The sequence below is a fragment of the Biomphalaria glabrata genome, chromosome 9, assembly GCF_947242115.1.
Source record: "Biomphalaria glabrata chromosome 9, xgBioGlab47.1, whole genome shotgun sequence".
Lineage (NCBI taxonomy): Eukaryota > Metazoa > Mollusca > Gastropoda > Planorbidae > Biomphalaria > Biomphalaria glabrata.
In genome coordinates this window covers 1,809,986-1,831,065 of record NC_074719.1, presented here as the reverse complement: position 1 = coordinate 1,831,065, position 21,080 = coordinate 1,809,986, and the positions used below count along the sequence as shown (strand labels likewise).

The 21,080-nt window shown below is 42.2% G+C and overlaps 1 protein-coding gene across 1 annotated transcript in view; it reads left to right on the top strand.

The window, feature by feature from the left end:
- LOC106058042 (transforming growth factor beta receptor type 3-like) overlaps nt 1-21,080 on the top strand; it is a 161,537-nt gene that overhangs the window by 92,294 nt on the left and 48,163 nt on the right. Inside the window, exon 4 of the mRNA XM_056040473.1 lies at nt 1,432-1,556. Within this exon, the coding sequence (XP_055896448.1) occupies nt 1,432-1,556 (125 nt within the window). The remainder of the gene's footprint in view (nt 1-1,431; nt 1,557-21,080) is intronic.

Sequence of the window (21,080 nt, the reverse complement as noted above, 5' to 3'; positions counted from 1 at the left end):
TCAGAGACAATGATTAGAAAGTTTACAGACGCTTGCGATCCATGGGGGGGGGGGGGCAGGTGTCGGCGGTTAACTAGGGTCTCGTGTGGCCAGCACAACCACAAACCAACCGTCTGATTTGGTAAACAGAGGCGTGTCCTGAAATCCAGAACTGAAGGGTCCAAAGTGGTTGCGTGGTAAAGCTTTGAATCTATACCAACTCTAATGATACCTGGCGTACGTTGTGACAGTATGGGTGTTTGGTTGCTGTGCTGGCCACATGACACCCTCGTTAACTGCCGGCCATAAAAAAGGGATCCTTACATCAGATCGCAAGATGTACCTGCCTCTCCTCTGGGGGGGGGGCGGCATCCTAGACGGGAAATGGAGCTACTCATTGAAATACTCTTTTGTTAAATTGTTTATTACCATTACTAATTGGTGAATCAATTAGTCGTAATTAATATTAATTTGGATCTATATAAAAAAACAAGCCGGGTAAGACCAGCGGCGCTTGCCTTAGTTTGGGTATTACTGATCTAGTGGATTGGATTTAGATTTATGTTTAACATGGTGAATGTTTCTTTAAAATTATATTTTGTTTGTTTTTATTACGAAAATGAAAGTAGAGTTGGAAAATGGATTTACCCGTTTAGCCGACATTTTGATATTTAATATAGAGATAAATGTAGGTATTTTTATATTTTTAATGCCTTCCGGTTGTGGGAGGGACATTAAACATACACTACAGTCTAAGGAACTTTTATGGCAAGTTTTATCAAGATTGGTCAAACGGTTCTGATTTCTATGCGGGACATACATACATGCTCCTTACATTATACTTTATATATTAGACAAGGCATGCGTTATGAGTACACTGCTGTATGGCAGTGAATCATGGACCACCTACGCAATGCAAGAGAGAAAACTGAACTCATTCCATTTGAGATGTCTCCGTAGGATCTTGAAAGTTACATGGAAAGAAAAAATGTGCAATACTGAGATCCTTGCGCGATCAGGTACTCCCAGCATCTCTACAACCCTCAGACAATGCAGTCTAACGCTTGCTTGGGCATGTTCGCCGGATGGAGGATATGCTAAGTCTATCGGATATAAAATAGGTCGCTCGATATAAAAAAATTAAACTAACAATATTCTATAAAATCTTTTTTTTTTTTTTTTTTGGTTACTGGTTACTAACACGTCTGCCTTACACCATGGAACTCAATGGTTTTTTTTTATTTTTTTATTTTTTATTTATTTATTTCGAGTTGGGCTAAGCAAAACTAATTAATCAAAAATATTTCTAACTATACACTTTCATTATTGTAAGCCTAGATCTATTAAAGTTAATTCCATGATTGATGCATAATAATAGGTGCAATTAGATGTACATACTTATAGGTAAAAGTATTTTTGTTTAAAATGTTTACTTGTTTCCTCTTGAAACAGCGATCGAAGGCGTGGACTACCAAGAGCAGCATACACCCCTCCTGATGGTCCTGTACTCCAACGCCCATGTGAAATGGAAGGTGGATATAGACGGTGTCAGCAGCCAGGATAAACATATGTTCACGGTAAGTACAATAGGACCGCACACACACACACACACACACACACTGGAGACACACACACTGGAGGGAGACACATCGGAGACACACACACACACACTGGAGACACACACACACTGGAGACACACACACTGGAGGGAGACACATCGGAGACACACACACACTGGAGACACACACACACACTGGAGGGAGACACACACACTGGAGGGAGACACATCGGAGACACATACACACACTGGAGACAGACACATCGGAGACACACACACTGGAGACAGACACATAGGAGACACACACACACACTGTGGGAGACACATCAGAGACACACACACACTGGAGACACACACACTGGAGACACACACACTGGAGGGAGACACATCGGAGACACATACACACACTGGAGGGAGACACATCGGAGACACATACACTGGAGACAGACACACTGGAGGGAGACACATCGGAGACACATACACACACTGGACGGAGACACACCGGAGACACACACACACACTGGAGACACACACACTGGAGGGAGACACATCGGAGACACATACACACACTGGAGGGAGACACATCGGAGACACATACACACACTGGAGGGAGACACATCGGAGACACATACACACACTGGAGGGAGACACATCGGAGACACATACACACACTGGAGGGAGACACATCGGAGACACATACACACACTGGAGGGAGACACATCGGAGACACATACACACACTGGAGGGAGACACATCGGAGACACACATACACACTGGACACACACACACACACACACACACACACTGGAGACATTGGCTTACAGTTAGTCGTTTAAGTTCCCTTTAAGAGAACTTGGGATTTAGAATCACTGGGACAGATGATGTCAATCTCACCTGTTTCATCTGCCGACCAGTTAACGAGGATGACAGCTCTGTCGGGTGCCTGACTTAAGTTAGGGAAAGTAAAGGCGGTTGGTCGTTGTGCTGGCCACGCGACACCCTTCTCGCTTAACCGTAGGGCAAAGAAACGCCATCAGCCCCATAGATCGCAAAGTCTGAAAAAGGGGAACTTTACTTTACATAAAGTTGTGTGTGGGGGAGGGGGGGGGGAAGCCCTTTAAAAATCTCCACTTCTGATATCATTAACTCTTTCTCTCCTGACTGACGATACCAACGTTGATTCCATCAGAACGTGTTAAATAATAACGGAGAGAAAGAGGTAAACTCTTCCAACACAGTTCTGGTAGCATGGCCTTGCTTGTAGAGATTTAGGTGTTGTGGGGTGAGACTTAATCAGTTGAAACGATCAAAACGTAGAATGCTCGCTTTGCTCGTCGAGTTATTGCCCCTACTTCCGCTCCGGTTTTATTTCGCTGGTCGGGTTTTCAATCATCCGCAGTCCCAGTTCCTTTACTGCTACTTCATAGAGTCAACATAACTCGACCTTGGCATCTGAGGCGAGGTCATGGTCATTCTGCTGCTCGGTTCAGGGGGTCTGGTGTCCACTGGCCAACGCTGGCCAAAGTTGGACACACAGACGTGTTAGTGATCAAAGTTGAACACACATATGTGTAAGTGGTTAAAGTTGGACACACATGTGTTAGTAGCCAAAGATGAACAAGCAGATGTGTACAAAGTGGACAAAGCTGGACACACAGATGTGAAAATGGTCCACTATAGATATATAGCCCACTATAGATAGATACATTGCCCACTATAGATATATATAGTCCACTGTAGATATATTGCCCACTATAGATATATATATATATATATATATATATATATATATATAGTCCACTATAGATATATATAGTCCACTGTAGATATCGTAAAATGATGTAAGCCAAAAATCTATGGCTATATTTGGTGCTTGCAAAGACCTTCCTTCAGGGAACAGTACCAGAAAAAAAGAAGAAGAGGCAGACGGAGAAATCGATGGGAAGACAACATAAAAGAATGGACGGGCCTGCCATTGAAAGAGGTTCTAACTAAAGCAAAAGACAGAGGAATGGAGAAAGACTGTCGACAAATCCTGCATGGTGCCCCAACGGTCCAACAGACTAAGGCATAGCAAGCAAGCAAGCAAGATATCTGGGCATACGTCTTAGCATACGATGGCTTTATTTTTTTCACTAATTACTATAATTAGTGTATCTCAAATATAATTAAAATGTATCCAGAAAAGGACGATCGTGCTACTTGCAACGATTACCATCTGACAAATATGAGACGCACATAACCCCGGCTGTCTGACTTGATGAGAACCCACTTTATGGAAATGTGTCTTTCTAATAACACCGGAACACGGTCGATAAAACAACCATTGAGACTTGAATACGTGATAGGAACCTATGGTTCATATCTCAGAACGCTTAGGTTAGAAGTGAGGCCAAAGCCCGAGCACACCTGGAAAATTCTCCCATATTCCTCTGTACCATATCAGCCGTACAGGTATTCGTAATAAAACGGCCCTTTGAGAAACGGAGTGTGGATTGCGTCAGGTAACATGTTTGTTGGTGCTTTCTTCCATCCCCGCCAGTGCAATGGACTCGGTCCCCTAACGGAAATTCTGTTGTTTCCCACTTGGTCCAATCGTCTCATCTAACTACCGTTTCCACCTGAGCAACGCTTTGAGGCTGAGAAGCATTGCCAGGAAAAACATGAGTCAAAACATGAGTCAAAGCGTTGATAACAATAAACTCTTCATTTAGACCCCCCCCCCCCCCAAAAAAAAAAAATGCTGGAGTCTTTGTAACTTATGTCGGGACTTTCACTCAAAGACACACCTCACACTGACAACACTGAGTGACCGGAAGTTAAACCGCAAGAGACTGTTATTATACTCCACCGACTAAGATAGATAAATAATCGAAATGCCCCCCCCACCCCCTCCTCTTTCAGCACACCATAAGTAACAGGTGAACGCATTTTGATTAGGATTGAAGACATCTGTGAAAGAAATTCAAACTTAATGAAACCAACGGGAAGAGGTCAACGCGCGTTTAACAGTTAGTTTTTTTTTCCCCCTATAAAGTCATTAGGTAAACATGTTGCTGAAAATGTAACGTTCACAACAGAATGATTTTTAAAGTGGGAAAACCGAGATGAACTGAATGCTCATCTAATATGCAAAGTAGAATGCATGTATGTTTGTCCCGCATAGAAATCAAAGCCGTCTGACCAATCTTGATAAAACTTGACATATATGTTCCTTACATCATGGCGGAGACCGTAGTGAATGTGTAATGCCCCGCCCACAACCGGAAGGCCATGCAAATAAAAAAAAATGTAACTCTATTAAAGAACGAAACGTTTTAACAAATCGGGTAAATCCGTTTTCACACTCTACTTTCATTATCGTGGCAAAGTATATTTATACAAAAAAAAAGTGTTAAGGAAACATTCACCATGTTTGACTTAGATCCAATCCACTAGATCGATGATACCCAAACTGAGGCCCACGGGTCATATCCGGCTAGTGATTACTAGTTGTAAAGGAAAAGACCAACAATTCTTACGTACATATTTTGTTTAGGACGGCATATATCTTGATCCCATAGTCTAATTTCGACCTCATTTTTTCCCCTTCCAACCTTGCTAAAGGTCGAAAGAAGATTTTCTACCAAGATCTAGACCTATCCCCACCCCCTACGCCTAGTCACCCGAACTTCTATGCCCCGAGCTGATCGGCTATATTTAGAAACTTTCTTTCATCGGTACTGGACTTTAACCTGCCCGTTCACTCACCTAGCCCTTAGATCTATATTCGGCCTGACTAGAACACACACACACACACTGTCTCTCATACACATTCACTACAAAGAGTGGGGCTAAATTTATTTTTTTTAACTCCTGGGTTTTTGCCATTTTTTTTCCTTCTCTTTAGCTATTTATGTCGTCAGGGTATACGTGTGACGTAAATTAAACCCAGATATTTGACCTAAGCTAAACCCAGAAATGTGTCCTACAAAGTCAGTTTAACGAGTTCTAATAACCTATACAGCGACTCAATATTCTAAATATTTTAGGCATCACTCCACATTTCTGTCATTACGTCACATTTCATTCGTAAATTCACATTTCATTCGTAAATTCACATTTCATTCATGGCTTCACATTTCATTGATGGCTTCCCATTTCATTCATAGCTTTCATCACGTGGTCTTGATTGCTTTGTGTAGTACGTCATCAATACGTACTTTGTGGGTGTACACCGAGACCAATTTTTTTTAATAGAAAGTCTCCACACTGACCTGCAACGTCACAACCTGTGGTTGTATGCACGACGTGGCAACGAGCTATTGGTCTAAACTGCCCATGGATTGTGACGCTGCATGTCAATGTGCAGGCCTTCTATGCCGATTCCGAAGAGTAAGGATAAGTGCGGTGTTTTCACATGACTACGCAGACCCAGTTGCGACCTGGATATTTAGCCATATCACATGCAAACAAAGCCGTTGTCTGTCCCCCGTTTGGGGGGGGGGGGTACTTGTCATTTCGTCTTCTGCGTCTGTCTTCAGCAACTTTTCTTGCGGACTTTGTGAGAGCCCTCCAACAGTCTTTTTTTTTCCAAGGCCGCTGCCTGCTGTACACAGTTTAGTCACGCTGTCTTTTAGTCCTTGCTCATATTTTCAATGTAATTAACATTTTTAACTTCACCAGTTGATTTGAAATGAGTCAGCCGGGAAGACCCAGTGACTAGGCAGAGTTGAGGTCATTGATTTAACATGCATGGCTAGATTGACCTAGGGGCTCGCGTAGGACATAATCATCTTCTTTTTTTTTTCTGTATTTCATAATATAAGGTAAGAAATGTACCTGTGGCTGAGTAGCAGCAGAATCTCAATCACTGTTTTTTGAGTTCACCACAAAAAAAAAACACAAAAAAACACACAAAAAACACAAAAAAAACACAAAAAACACACAAAAAACATAAAAACACAAAAAAAAACACACACAAAAAAACACACACACAAAACACAAAAAAAAAAAAAACACAAAAAAACAAGAAAACACACAAAAAAACCACACAAAAAAAACAACAAAAAAACAAAAAAAAAAACAAAAAAAAAACCACACAAAAAACAAAAAAACACACACAAAAAAACACACAAAAAAACAACACAAAAAACCACACAAAAAAAAACACACAAAAAACAAAAAAACACACACAAAAAAAAACACACAAAACAAAAAAACACACAAAAAAAACAAAACAAAAAAACACACAAAAAAAAACACAAAAAAAACACACACAAAAAAAAACACAAAAAAAACACACAAAAAAAAACACACAAAAAAAAACACAAAAAAACACACCAAAAAAAACACAAAAAACAAAAAAACACACAAAAAAACACACACAAAAACACACACAAAAAAAAAACACAAAAAACAAAAAAACACACAAAAAAAAAACACAAAAAAACACACAAAAAAAAACACACAAAAAAACACAAAAAAAAAAACTCCAACCTAACGATACAGACCAGATTGTGTAGGCCACCTGAAATAGTCTTCAAGACTCACCAGAATCACAGAAAAAACAAAAACCCAACTATTAAATACTTGTTACAGATTGTGTTGTAGAACTTAACCACCATAATGCCTCTCCCCCCACCCCACCCCTTTCTGTTGTTATAAATACTCGGCTCAGCTAGGTTCTGGTAAACGCAACGCAACTCTGGGATTTCCTTGACATGAATATTTAGCCTAGTTAAACAGACTCGGTACGAAATCAAATGTGCGCCCATTTTTGTTCCATTTTGTTCAAGCTTGCATTGTTAACAGTTGCTATTGCTGTAATGACAGAAATGCGGAGTAATTACCTATTCGGTATAATAGGCATTGATTACAAAAACACAGTCCCAAAACTTGCCCTGAGTGAGTCAGACAACTATAGAGTGAGTTAGGTCTAGGTATGAATGTCAACTAAATGTCCAGAGTCCCAGATGTCTAATGGTTTCTGCTTCAAGATTAAGTGCTTCATTCGAAACTCGATCAGCGGTCTAATGTGCTATAGTGTGCTACCTATAGTTCAGTGGTCTAATGTGCTATAGTGTGCTACCATTAGGCCAGTGGTCTACTGTGCTATAGTGTGCTACCATTAGGTCAGTGGTCTAATGTGCTACCATTAGGTCAGCGGTCTAATGTGCTATAGTGTGCTACCATTAGGTCAGCGGTCTAATGTGCTATAGTGTGCTACCATTAGGCCTGTGGTCTAACGTGCTATAGTGTGCTACCATGAGGCCAGCGGTCTAACGTGCTATAGTGTGCTACCATTAGGCCAGTGGTCTAATGTGCTATAGTGTGCTACCATAACTGACTCAGTACTTCCTGTTTACCTCTAACTTTCTGCTCCTCTGAGATCGTGCCGTAGGCTACTAGACTCTGTGTACAACTAAACCACTCACCTTTAGTTCCCCCCCAACCACATCCATACAGCCCTCCCCCCCCCCCCACACACCTTCATGCCACCTTCTATTTAGCTCTTGTTTCTTACCTACCGAGTTCTTGTTCTTGGCCACTGACTCAAACACTCGGCACACACACACACACGCGCGCACACATAGGCCAACACAAACTCGCAGAGATCTTGGCGGGTAAAGTTTTTAGAGTTATTGGAAGCAGATGTCGCGCTAAAGCACTCCACGACCTTCGCATTGCAAAGCGAATAACACTTTGGTTAGAGGCTTTTTTTTGTGTGTGGTGTGGTGTGGTGTGGTGTGGTGCTTGCCACCGATGCTGTTGGGCGTGTGTGTTTGTCGTGGCTTGTGTTTGTATCGCTTGTGTTTGTTGATGTATTAGTGGGGCCCTTGTTGGGCTTTAAATTGGGGGGGGGGGGGGGTTTCGTATTCAAGTTAATCACAGTAATCTCCTCTTTGTTTGACCTTTTTTTTTTTTAAATTTATACCATCCGGGCGTACATTCTTTGATCAATAAATTACAGTAAGAAATAAAGAAGGGGAAGAGATGTAGACAAATGCGGTGGCGGTATAATGGAACCCACAGGAGGACGCTAGAAATTGAATCGAGGAAGACTGGGGAAGATTTGAAATTTGACGAAATAAACAATGTTAAGGTCACACTATATTGAAAGATCGCTGTTTCCAAAGAAATGATTCCAATAGTTTTGTGTTACTAGCGAAAGAAATAGGACGCCGATTTTCTTCCGCGCTTCACAAAGTGTGCATAGTTTATCAATACTTCTTTATTCTGTGCACTGGATTCACCAAAGACTCAGACCGGAAACCTTGAAGACTCCATTTACAAAATCCCACAATGGCTTTTATTATTTTTTTATGTACTATGATTTGGGGGGGGGGAATAGTTAGAATATAAAGTATGTAATTTCTCTGTTACTTAAATTAGATATGCATGCTTGTGGTGTATTTAAGAGATGCACTGCATATCATTTTTATTCTCTTATCAGTTTCTTGGTACCTGTGGGCTGATTTTAGAAACTGCATTGTTTAAATGGGCATGTGTGTGGTACCAATTTTAAATAGCTTGAAATATTTTATGCAAGTTGACGTTAAGCTAGATTAGTTCCTTATAGTGTAGTATGAATGAAATTTGGCCATGGCTTTTATATTGACAAGATAAATGTGTTTTAAATATTATGCTCATAGGCCGGTTAGGTCTAACTGAGTATCTATAACGCTTGACATCATGAACATCTTTGAATGTGTTGCCATGGGCATAGCTAGGAATATTCCATCATTTGGGGGCCCCGGGGGCTTGACCTCTTTGTGGGGTCTGCATTTTGCATAATATGCAATAATTTATTTTAAAAACTCATTAGGGGACCCCCCCCCCTTTCAAGTGGGTGCCCGGAGGGTTTTCAAATTCTCCCCTCTCCCCCCCCCCCCACCCTAGCTACGCCACTGTGTGTTGTTATTTTGCGTGAAATATTGTTTTAAAAAAATATTTGGAGCCTAAACAATGACGTCTAATGATAAGATAAGATCAGATACGTGGAGATGGGAACGCCATCACGTGACTACCACGTCATCAAGAGTTGTGTGAACGGAAGTAAACATCTAGCAGAAGATAGTTTCATGTCCGGGGTGTTGACTCGCCCTTGTCTCCTGTTTGCTCTGTCCCTCGTCTCTTCTGTTTGACCAGCGCTGACCATTGTTGACCCAAGCAGCTCCTGACTTGGTGGGAAAGTTGATTAGGGCGCCCCGTAGGTGTAAGGCCTAGAAGTCTGTGTGTGTGTGTGTTGGGGTGTGTAGGTGAAGGGCCTAACGGGCCTTAAATGTGTGTGCTGTGTTGAGGGATGTGTATCTGGGGAGGGGGGGAATAAAGCCTCGTGTCCAGTGGAAAGAAGGACACGCTTTAACTCTTTCTCTCCGTAATTATTTACCACATTCTGATGGAATCAACGCTGGTAGCGTCTGTTAGGAGAGAAAGAGTTAAAAAGTTTCTAAACTATCCCGTAGTTGACCTTCAATGGCTTCACTTCTTATGCGCCAATGAAAATGAAGATCACAGAAGATGACCGACTTATGAATTTCGTAGCCGTGTTACATATTGCGTGCTGTTGAGCTATAAATAGACTGGAACACTTCTATGATCTTATTTAAAACTCTAAATAGGTTTTGCTTGTTTGTTTGTTTTTACTTTATCTGACGTAAAGACAAAAGGAAAAGACTACAGAAGTTGCCAAAAGATTCCAGGTGACTTATCCATTGAAAAAATACCTTGAACGGCAGATATCTTTCTTAACAGATACATACACAATATGTAGGTCAGTGTGAGGTATGTTACTGCTCTCTCTCTCTCTCTCTCTGTCTCTCTCTCTCTGTCTTTCTCTCTCTATCTCTCTCCCTCCCACGCTCTCTTTCTCTCTCTGTCTCTATCTTTTTCTCTCTTGTTCTCCCTCCCACGCTCTCTCTCTCTCTCTCTCTCTCTCTCTTTATATACATATAATTACAGGCATATATTTTCGATTCCAAAAATTAAGGATGAGTGCCAGTAATTTACATGACCACGCAAGTCGCCAACCAAGTTGTGACCTGAATAGATTGCCACATCTAAAGCAGACCAAGACCTTGTCTTCTTAAAAACGTTGTCGTTTCGTCGTCTGCGCCTGTCTTCGGCGAGGGTCTTTCTTTGAGTCTCAAAATGTCTCTGCAACCGTCGTAACAGTTGTCCGACTGTCTTGTTCAGACGCTGCCACATACTTTCTTTCATGCCAGTGAGAGCTATTATATTTGATCTTTACAGATCTTCGGTTGGGAAGGGGGTTTGGGGGGGGGGGGTTGTGGGGGGGGGACCACTGTTACGTGGTTCTTCTTTAAGCTCTTAAAAAAAAAAATCACCTTTGGTACGGGGTCATCCCCTACACAGGATAGATGTCTCCGGGCCTCAGGGCCATACACAAGTGTGCTATGAACTACTGCTTGGTAGACATTGGTTTTCGTAGGTAAGCGAAGAGACCTGTTACGCCATAGAATTCTTAATACTATTTATTTATTCATTTATTTTATTTATTTATATATATAGATAGACAGACAGACAGACCGAGAAAGATAGATAGATAGATAGGTTCGTTCGTTCGCTCGCTCGCGCGTTCATACGTGTGTTTAGTCATAGATTGGATTTTTCTTGTCTAGATTCCATTTCTTGTTGATGCCTGGTGTTATCTCCTAAAACTGGAACAGATCTTTATTCTTTTGCGATATTTCGGTAACGCAACAGTTTCAGTGAATCCCTTGTGACCTCCTGTGTAGGACTAAGACCACTTTAAATGATTACTGACCACGCCAATGACCAAAGTCCGGCCATTAGTAATAATCACCCAGGCTGTTGGTTAATGCTGATTACGCGTTTGACCACCACAAACAGAACTCGGCGGCCAGGCGCGCGCGCGCGCGTCATGCTCTGTCGGGCCAAACAAACACCGGATCATGGCTTTAGTCATTAAATAGGGATACAGTGGTTGTTTGAAAAAAAAAAACGTTAGTCTAGCTTTCGAGATAAGACATTGCATGGGCGTAACCAGGCTTTGGAGGAGGAGGGGGGGGCTCCGAAGACTGAGTAAATAGGTCACCTAGTCCAGGCTGGGACAAGATCAGTGTAAACAAAAGAGGGGGGGGGGGGGTGAACACAGACATCTTTAAAGACGAGTCTAGTAAATAGTCTCGGTAAAGATGATATGAAATCTGATTTGTAACTATTCGATGTGCTCTGACATCTCGTTTCTGGAGAATGTGCACTGTTAACTCTTTCTCTCCGTAATTATTTACCACATTCTGGTGGAATCAACGCTGTATCGTCAGTTAGGAGAGAAGGAGTTAAGATCTAGAGATGAATTTAAACATTAGATTGATAACGATATTAAAATTTACCGACAGGTCGACATTTTGTCGTTACTGAAATGGATAATTAGGTTACTCTGTAACCCTATTGCATACATCCACACTCTAACCCTAATTTTTAATGGTCAAAGCCTTCGAAGGCGCCACGGATGATGACCACATTCGTCTATAAGACTGGACAAATGGTGAAACTCAAGGCGCCTCAGAGGATGACCACATTCGTCTATAAGACAGGACTAATGGTAAAACCCAAGGCGCCTCAGAGTATGACCACATTCGTCTATAAGACTGGACTAATGGTGAAACTCAAGGTACCTCAGAGGATGACCACATTCGTCTATAAGACTGGACAAATGGTGAAACTCAAGGCGCCTCAGAGGATGACCACATTCGTCTATAAGACTGGACTAATGGTAAAACCAAAGGCGCCTCAGAGTATGACCACATTCGTCTATAAGACTGGACTAATAGTGAAACTCAAGGCGCCTCAGAGGATGACCACATTCGTCTATAAGACTGGACTAACGGTGAAATTCAAGGCGCCTTAGAGGATGACCACATTCGTCTATAAGACTAGACTAATAGTGAAACTCAAGGTGCCTCAGAGGATGACCACATTCGTCTATAAGACTGGACAAATGGTGAAACTCAAGGCGCCTCAGAGGATGACCACATTCGTCTATAAGACTGGACTAATGGTAAAACCAAAGGCGCCTCAGAGTATGACCACATTCGTCTATAAGACTGGACTAATAGTGAAACTCAAGGCGCCTCAGAGGATGACCACATTCGTCTATAAGACTGGACTAATGATGAAACTCAATGCACCTTAGAGGATGACCACATTCGTCTATAAGACTGGACTAATGATGAAACTCAATGCGCCTTAGAGGATGACCACATTCGTCTATAAGACTGGACTAATAGTGAAACTCAAGGCGCCTCAGAGGATGACCACATTCGTCTATAAGACTGGACTAACGGTGAAACTCAAGGCGCCTCAGAGGATGACCACATTCGTCTATAAGACTGGACTAATGGTGAAACTCAATGCGCCCGAAAAAGTAGACTAAAAAAAAAAAAGAGAGAGAAAGAGAAGGGAATGGGGTCACTTGGTACAGTAGATGATTGTGGATCAAAATACTTGCACTTTCATTAGTACCTGCAGTTTAAGTTTCCTCTTTTAGGTTTGAATTGATCGACGAAACTTCAAGGTTGAGAACCTCCTCATTCTTAACTGCCGTTGATTACCGCCCTTGTTTGAAGCAGTCAATACCCTCGGTGTGAAAAAAAAACAAAAAAAAACAAACAAACAAACAAACAAAACCAAGCTGTCAGTATTCTAATTGAGCTGTTTGGGTCACGTGATCTCGCTGGGCCTGTAACACCTTTCCGTGCTGACGTTGTGCAGCGTGGGTAGAACCCCCACCCTGAGTGCCCAGCCCTCAAATAATGGCCTTACTGTTTGAGATCATTTTATTGGTCCAAACAAATGGAAATTCAGTTTGACTCCAAAATGTCTACCTCAGCGTTATTACTATAACAATAACCATATAGATGCAAATAGATAAGTACGAAAAAGGTTGGTGCATGAAACACAGAGACACTCACACACATAAGCGTGTTGGTACTTAGTAGTATGTTAGCGCGCCTGGTAGTCAAGCTCCCCTTTCAGACCTTGTGCGTATGTTTCTGTGGCCCATGGTCAGCGACGGTTTCACGAGGTCGGCACAACGGCCAACCGCCTTTACCTTCCCCAGCTAACGTTAGAGCTGGGTGGGCTCAGCGACGCCCATAAATCCCAAAATTAAAATCACTAGGATTCGAACCCGGGACCTCGGTTCGGAAGCCAAACGCTTAACCGCTCAGCACTTCCTAGCCCGCTTGGTACTTATTATTTAAATGGACCTCATTCACCAACCGTAAACAAATAACATTTTGCCTCGTGGTTCTCTATCTCTTCTATAAAAATTACGATCTAATTTTAATACTTAGTGGCTGTCACGTGACAGTTTTTTTCTCTCGTTGTTTTATCAATATGATCACGTGACTAAATGTTGTTTCTTTACTATTGTTGAATGTGGTCCATTCTGGCTACCCTATTAAAAGTACTCGGTACAGTGAAAATACTGATTTTATGTTCTGACTACCCCGTTAAAGTGCAGAGCCAATACTGACTATATATTTTAACTGCACCATCACAGTACAGTGAAAATTCTGACTTTCTATTCTAATCAACCCCACCCGAGTAGGGTACAGTGAAAATTCTGACTAAATATAGTAAAATCTACCCCCCCCCCCCCACCTCAGTTCGGTACAGTGAAAATACTGAAGATTATGAATTTCCACCGCTATTTAGATATTTTGTTCATTTGTCATGAAAGAACATCTTGCTATAGATTTAGACGGAGACCTATCGGAAATATTTGGACAATTGGGGCAGCGATTCTGGAACGTCTCCACCCCCCTCCTTTTTTTTTCCCCCCTTCGACCAATTCTTCCTTTTTTTCTTTTCACTAGCCTGAACGCCCGTAAAATCGGACGGAGCTAGGAGGAATATTTTGATTGACCTTGACCTCGGTTGGATTCTAACCTTTGTACTCTGCTTGCTCCCCCCCTCTCTCTCCCCCCCCCCTTTTTTTTTTTAAGGTGGACTCTCCCACTTCGCTGCATTCGTGTCTTGGTATCGCCCAATATCGATGACCTGATTTCTAGGCTGAGTGCACTTTTCTGGAGCTCGCTTTCAATGTTCTCTCCCTATCTCTCCTGCTCTCTCGCGCCGATGTTGTCCAGTGTCACGTGATGTTTGGACGTAACTAGTCTCAGATCTAGAGGTCTGAACCTTTGAATGACCACAATGTCGACTTTTTTTGGTCACCCCATCAGATGGAAATTTATGTAGGTTGTGTATTCAATTTAAGACTAAAGTGTTCATCATTACTATGATGAAAATTTACAATGTGAAAATGGTTCTGGTAGTTTGCATATAATTGCATTTATTTGCAGTGTCTCTTATATAAACTTGCATCAAAATAACGTTTATTTGAAAAGAGGCTTCACGTGATTTCAGCTTCATTTCCCCTCAGCCCCATTTGGCTACAACTTGAAAAACTGTTTCCCTCAATCCTCTCAGTTTCACGCCTGGAGGAGGAGCACCTCCCTTCGATTTTTTTTTTTGTTTTTTTTTTTTGCATTCCACCACTCTTTTATTACCTTCCAACTCTCTGCATGCAGGCGCGCGTGTGTGAGTTGACTCTCGGTGAGTCAGGCTGGTAGGTCTAAAACACGCACATTTTAGCCTGACCCTCTTCAACTTTGAAGTACATTCGAACAGTCAGTACCAGCGTGGCGCCACCTATAAGCGTGCAGAGTTCTACACTGTAAAACAAAAAGGGGGGAGGGGGAATCACACATAGGCCTATAGGTAGAAAAAAAAATTAATTGGCTTCCATACAGTCGTCACGTGACCCGAAAGGGGGGAAAAAAATGAACCTCCATACTAGACTTCAGATGCAGCGTTATGCAGCTTTAGTATGGGGCACTTGGCGAGTGTCATATCCGGGCGACGAATATTTGTACGATGGGCCGACAGTGACAAAGGATTCTCTATAGCGCGGGGCCTGGTGCGGTTGCCTCTGCTAGACTTAATCGCCACAGGAAGTACAGAAGTCGGTTAATTTTTAATTGGTCAGTCACTAAGAAGAAGTACAACAAAGGGCAATCATTCCAAATAATAACAATACAGAAAGAGCATACTCAAAATAATCAAAAGAAAAACCAGAAATTAATAATAAAGTAAGGATAAAATAGATAATAAAAATGATAATAACTAATAATGAAGTGCACACTGCCTGCATTTTGAAACGAGCTATAGTTACTAGGACTGTTTAATGGTTGAATTTGAGGTTTCAAAAATTTGCATAACTCGTCAGTATTAACGTTATTCTTGTCAACCTTTTTTTTTTTTATTTAACAATACGTCAATATTCTCTATGAGTCTTTCCTTTCAACCTTAATATGCTATTTTAATCTTATCGGCATGTTTAGTTATGACAATATCCGCAGCCATTTTGTAGGTTTTACTATGATGGGAATTCTGTAGTTTGACAAAATACTGTTTCATTTTTTTTTTTGGCTTTAAAATATGCTGTTTCTTTTCTGTCGACACAACCCTGCACTGATAGGTAGGCCAAGGCTTGTAACTCTGTTTGTATTCGGCTATTTAGAGTGTTCTTTTATTCCAAACGTTTGAAATGTTGCTTGTATTAGAATTATTTTCTCTCAGTGGCGTAGCTAGGGTGGGGGGAGGGGGGAGAATTTCGAAACCCCCCCCCCCACCCCCCGGGCTTCCACTTGAAGGAGGCCCTCAAATGAGTGTTTTTACAGTAAATATTAAGTATTACGCAAAATACCAGGGGCCCCCAAAGAGGTCAAGCCCCCCCAGGCCCCCAAAATGATGGAAAATTCCTAGCTACGCCCCTGTTTTCTCTTCCACTATGTCGTTATTATTTTGCTTGGTACTTCTGGTGGAATTATCCGAATTTATTTTTAGAATTTTATCAAGTTTAAAATGTATATTCGACTTATCCATTAGTTCTACATTTTGCATACTCTCTCTCTCTCTCTCTCTCCCCCCCCCCCCCCCCCAATTAGTAGAGGTCTTAGTCCTACCTCCCCTACCTGGATATACCGTTTTAAAGTATAAACAGACATAAAGATTTCAATCGATCAATCTACTATTTATTGACAACCATCCACTGCACCCCAAACCAGCTCCAGTTGTCTGGACTCTGTTCCGCCACTGGATTTTGCTGGTAAGGGGCGAGAGAGTTAGGCTGGTGTTCCGCCACTGGATTTAGCTGGTAAGGGGCGAGAGAGTTAGGCTGGTGTTCTGCCACTGGATTTAGCTGGTAAGGGGCGAGAGAGTTAAGCTGGTGTTCTGCCACTGGATTTAGCTGGTAAGGGGCGAGAGAGTTAGGCTGGTGTTCTGCCACTGGATTTAGCTGGTAAGGGGCGAGAGAGTTAAGCTGGTGTTCTGCCACTGGATTTAGCTGGTAAGGGGCGAGAGAGTTAGGCTGGTGTTCTGCCACTGGATTTTGCTGGTAAGGGGCGAGAGAGTTAAGCTGGTGCTGCTCTCCACTTTGATAAATTCTCATCGCGCAACCCACATTCTATATATATATTGACAAACAAGGAAAATCCGGTTTCATGGTTGACATTTGCAGTACCACTGTCTCACAACTTTAAAACACTGAACATGAAGCCAAAATAAAAATTAAAATATGGAAACATTAGCTTGAACATTTGGTGACTAGAGAAGTGAAGCAGCAGTGAGCTCGCTGGGCTGGACTCGTTCAGAATTGTTTAACGCCATGAGAAGGTGTTCACAACTCTGACATCGACTTCGTGTGTTGCTAAACAGCCTATCGTCCATTAATTCGTGTGTTGCTCTAGCCCAGTGTTTCCCAAACTGTGTTCCGCGGAACCCTAGTGGCCTGCATAGGTTATTACACGAACTACTGGAATAATTAACCAGTAGGCCACGGCGTGAATTAATCTCTCTAAAACGTAGGCAAAGTGTTCCGCTAAATACTCAGAATGTGCCAAGTGTTCCGCTAAATGCTCAGAATGTGCCAAGTGTTCCGCTAAATGCTCAGAATGTGCCAAGTGTTCCGCTAAATGCTCAGAATGTGCCAAGTGTTCCGCTAAATGCTCAGAATGTGCCAAGTGTTCCGCTAAGAAAAAAAACAAAGTTTGTGAAGCACTGCTCTAACCTGATACAACTTTCTCTGCTGTTTTATCCTATTTTATATTACACGCTCATTTGACATCCGCCGAAAAAAGGTTAAAACAAAATAACAAAGACAAAAAAAAAAAGAGGGGGTGGGGGGATCTGGACATACATAAGATTTTTGTTTCCATTCAGGAGGCAGCTCTGCCGCAGCCCTGTGCAGTCCTTTGTACTAGGTACTTGTAATGACACAAGATGCGTAGAAGGTTGCGTTTAATCGGGTTTTTCCTCTGTGACGTGACGAGTAATTCAAAAGTAGGATTACGAACTAGAGAGAGTAACGGACAGGACGCCTTGGAGGACGACGCTAGGCTAGCGACGACAGAGGACTGTGCCCCTTTTTATTGTTTATTAAATTGTTTGAAGTTACCAGCCTGCGTGCTCAAGTATATTGTTTGTTATTCTGTTGTTGTGTCTTCAACGAGCTCGCATGCAACATCGACATCTAGAATCTATAATTAATAAACAGACCATCAACATACTGATGGAGAGATGGTGATATTTTGTCGCTTTTAAAGAATCTCAATCCAGACAATGGCTGCTGGCACATCTTTAAAATTAATAACAATCAAATGTTTGGCCAGTGCGATTCAAAAGCAGTAATCATTTAGTTACGTCTTGGACCAAATGGACATTTCTAGGCACCAATGTATCCTCTGCGTACACGTTCGAACCAGTGGACATATAATCCTGTGTGAGAAGGCATACAATTTTTCTTTTCATTGTCCAGATGTATGTAGGGACTACCCGACGACAGTAAAACGTGAAACAAGTCACCAGAACATCAACGAATTTTTTATATGCACATACTTACAACCATTTTTAAAACCAAGATTGAACACAAATAACAACACATCAACAAACGTGTAATGATATACAGTAGCCGCCAGTTATTAGTTATACGAAACAAACGATAATAAATGGAGTTTATTTGTTAACATAAACTGGTAGACGGTCTATGCTGGTCATATTTACTCTTAGATAAATTAAGCAAAAAAAACAAACAAACAGCTTTAACTCTTTCTCTCCTAACTAACGATACCCGCGTCGATTCCACCAGAATGTGGTAAATAATTACGGAGAGAAAGAGTTAAGTAACAGGCAGTGGTGTATTAAAAGACACTCTACCTTTAAACTCTTGTCCTAGTTTGCATATTTGATTATAAAGACAGAAAAGTTTTGCACCAATTTCCATCACTAAATTGTTGTCCATGTTTCGGACGTTCCGTCAGAGTTGAATATAATTGACATCCTAGTCCAAACCTCCCGCAGGACGATGGGGGATGGAAGCCGGAATGAATCCGGAATCATCGAGGCGACCGAACGAGTCCAGCGCGCATACCTCACGACCAGGTAGCCATATACAAATGTTGATGTCATATGTTCTCCTATGGACCTCATTCACCAATCGTAAACAAACAACATTTAGCCACGTGATAATATTGATAAAACAATGTGGAAAAAACGTATCACGTGACAGCCTATATTATTGCGTATTTTGTATAGAAGAGATAGAGAACGACGTGTCTAAATGTTGTTTGTTTACGATTTGTGAATCAAAGTCCATTGCAATATTTTGATTTGACCTGTACGTGACAGACGGACATAGCATAAAAATGCTACTTTTCAATGCTGTGCCGCTAAAAGAAATTTTTAAAGAAAAGTAACTCATTAAGCAAGGCAAACTCTGGACAGCCGGCTTGATCAAACTGGTTTCATACAATAAATTTATTGTCTCATGGGTTAAATATGCAAGCCCTTAAACATTTATTTTTCGATTAAGTGCAAGACAGTTATTAACGGTACTGTAGATAGCGTGCCTGTGGAGGTAGGCACCGACCGCGTGAAACAGGAGAAGGGTGGCCGAGACAATAGACTTATCGCCGACAGCCGTTCATTAGGAGTTGGTGCTAAAATATTTCTTTGTTGTGGGCGGGGCACGCAGTGGGAATCTCCTTAGCCTGCGCGGGGTGGGGTTGGGGGGGGGGGGCTGCGCGGGGAGGACCGGGGATTCCCCCTAGTCCAACATTCCACGATTGATGCGCACAGCAGCCGTTGGTTGGGGCGTCAAGTAATGGAGAGCTGACATTGTGGGGGAGGGCCGGGCTAGTGGAAAAAAGGGGGGGGGGAGACATGGAATAGAATTAAACTCTCTCTCTCTCTCTCTCTCTCTCTCTCTCCCTCTCTCTCTCTCTCTCGTCTGCTGTTGTAATTTGTTGTCAACTGTAAGATGTGGAGTTATGGGAACGAAGACCTGGGAGAGGGGGGGCTGTGTGGAGGGGGAGGGCAACGAATGCGAAGCAATGCAAGAAACGGGGGAGGAAGGGGGGGGGGGCGCAGATAATCCTGTCATCATCAATTTACGGCACGCGCTGGGGAATGATTTATTCTTGCCAATGTTGTGTGTGTTATGAAAGAATCTAGAATCGTTTGGTCGACACGAAAGTGTTTTGAGTTGTCTTTCTCTTGCATCTATCTTAGAGAGCGCTGTTTGATATGTATCATCCTCGCCTGACATTAACCCGCTCTTATGGCATCAGTGTATTTCTTTGATTACTGGACTGGAATTAACCCGGGGGGGGGGGGGTGAGTGCGACTTTACTGGTGGGGAGAGAATTCAAGCAGATCTAATATCTTGCGAGAGAGTGCAAATGTGAAGTGTGGGTTTTATGTACGAACTAAATCTGTGTTGATGATGAAATGCGAATGACTTCCCTTGGCCCAAAACAGAATTGCTTCCCTTGGTCATTTTCGCAATCATAATTTTGTGGGATTAGTTCGTAGACTTTGTAAGTTTAAGTTTAAAAATGTCACTACCAGCAACCACTTTCTAAACGATAACTTATCTCCATTCGTGAATTGTCTACAATCTGTTGTCTGTGAAGGTCACTGGTTTACACGTGTCTGTACAGAGGCGTAGCAACCAGGGGTGCAAAGGGACGTTGTCACATGTGTTCCATGTTTCGGATGTTCCTTCAGAGTTGAAGTTAATTTTACTTCCTAGTCCAAACCTTCCTCGGGACGACGGGGGATGTGAGCGGGCAGGGTTTGAACCCGAGACCATCGTGACCACTGAATGTCAGTCACCTGTGATAAATGATAAAATAGGAGATATATTGGTTGAGTGGAGTGTCAGTAAATGTACGGGACGACTTGAAGTCTTCTGTCACGGCTCCACGAGCACCTCACCACGCTACTGGGTAGGTGATTTGTTTTACACTCCTAAGTCACTATTTTACATTCATCTAAAGGTCACTTCTGTGTAGCTCACTTCTCTTTAGGCCACTGCACTTTACTCCATCTCGTTGTATCGCTCTAGTCCTCAGCTTTCACCCCCCCCACCTCCCCCCGAGCGAGTGCATCTAACTGGGCAGTGGCGTGTCCTCCTTTCCCTGACCCTGAATTTCTCATGCCCTTTTTAAAA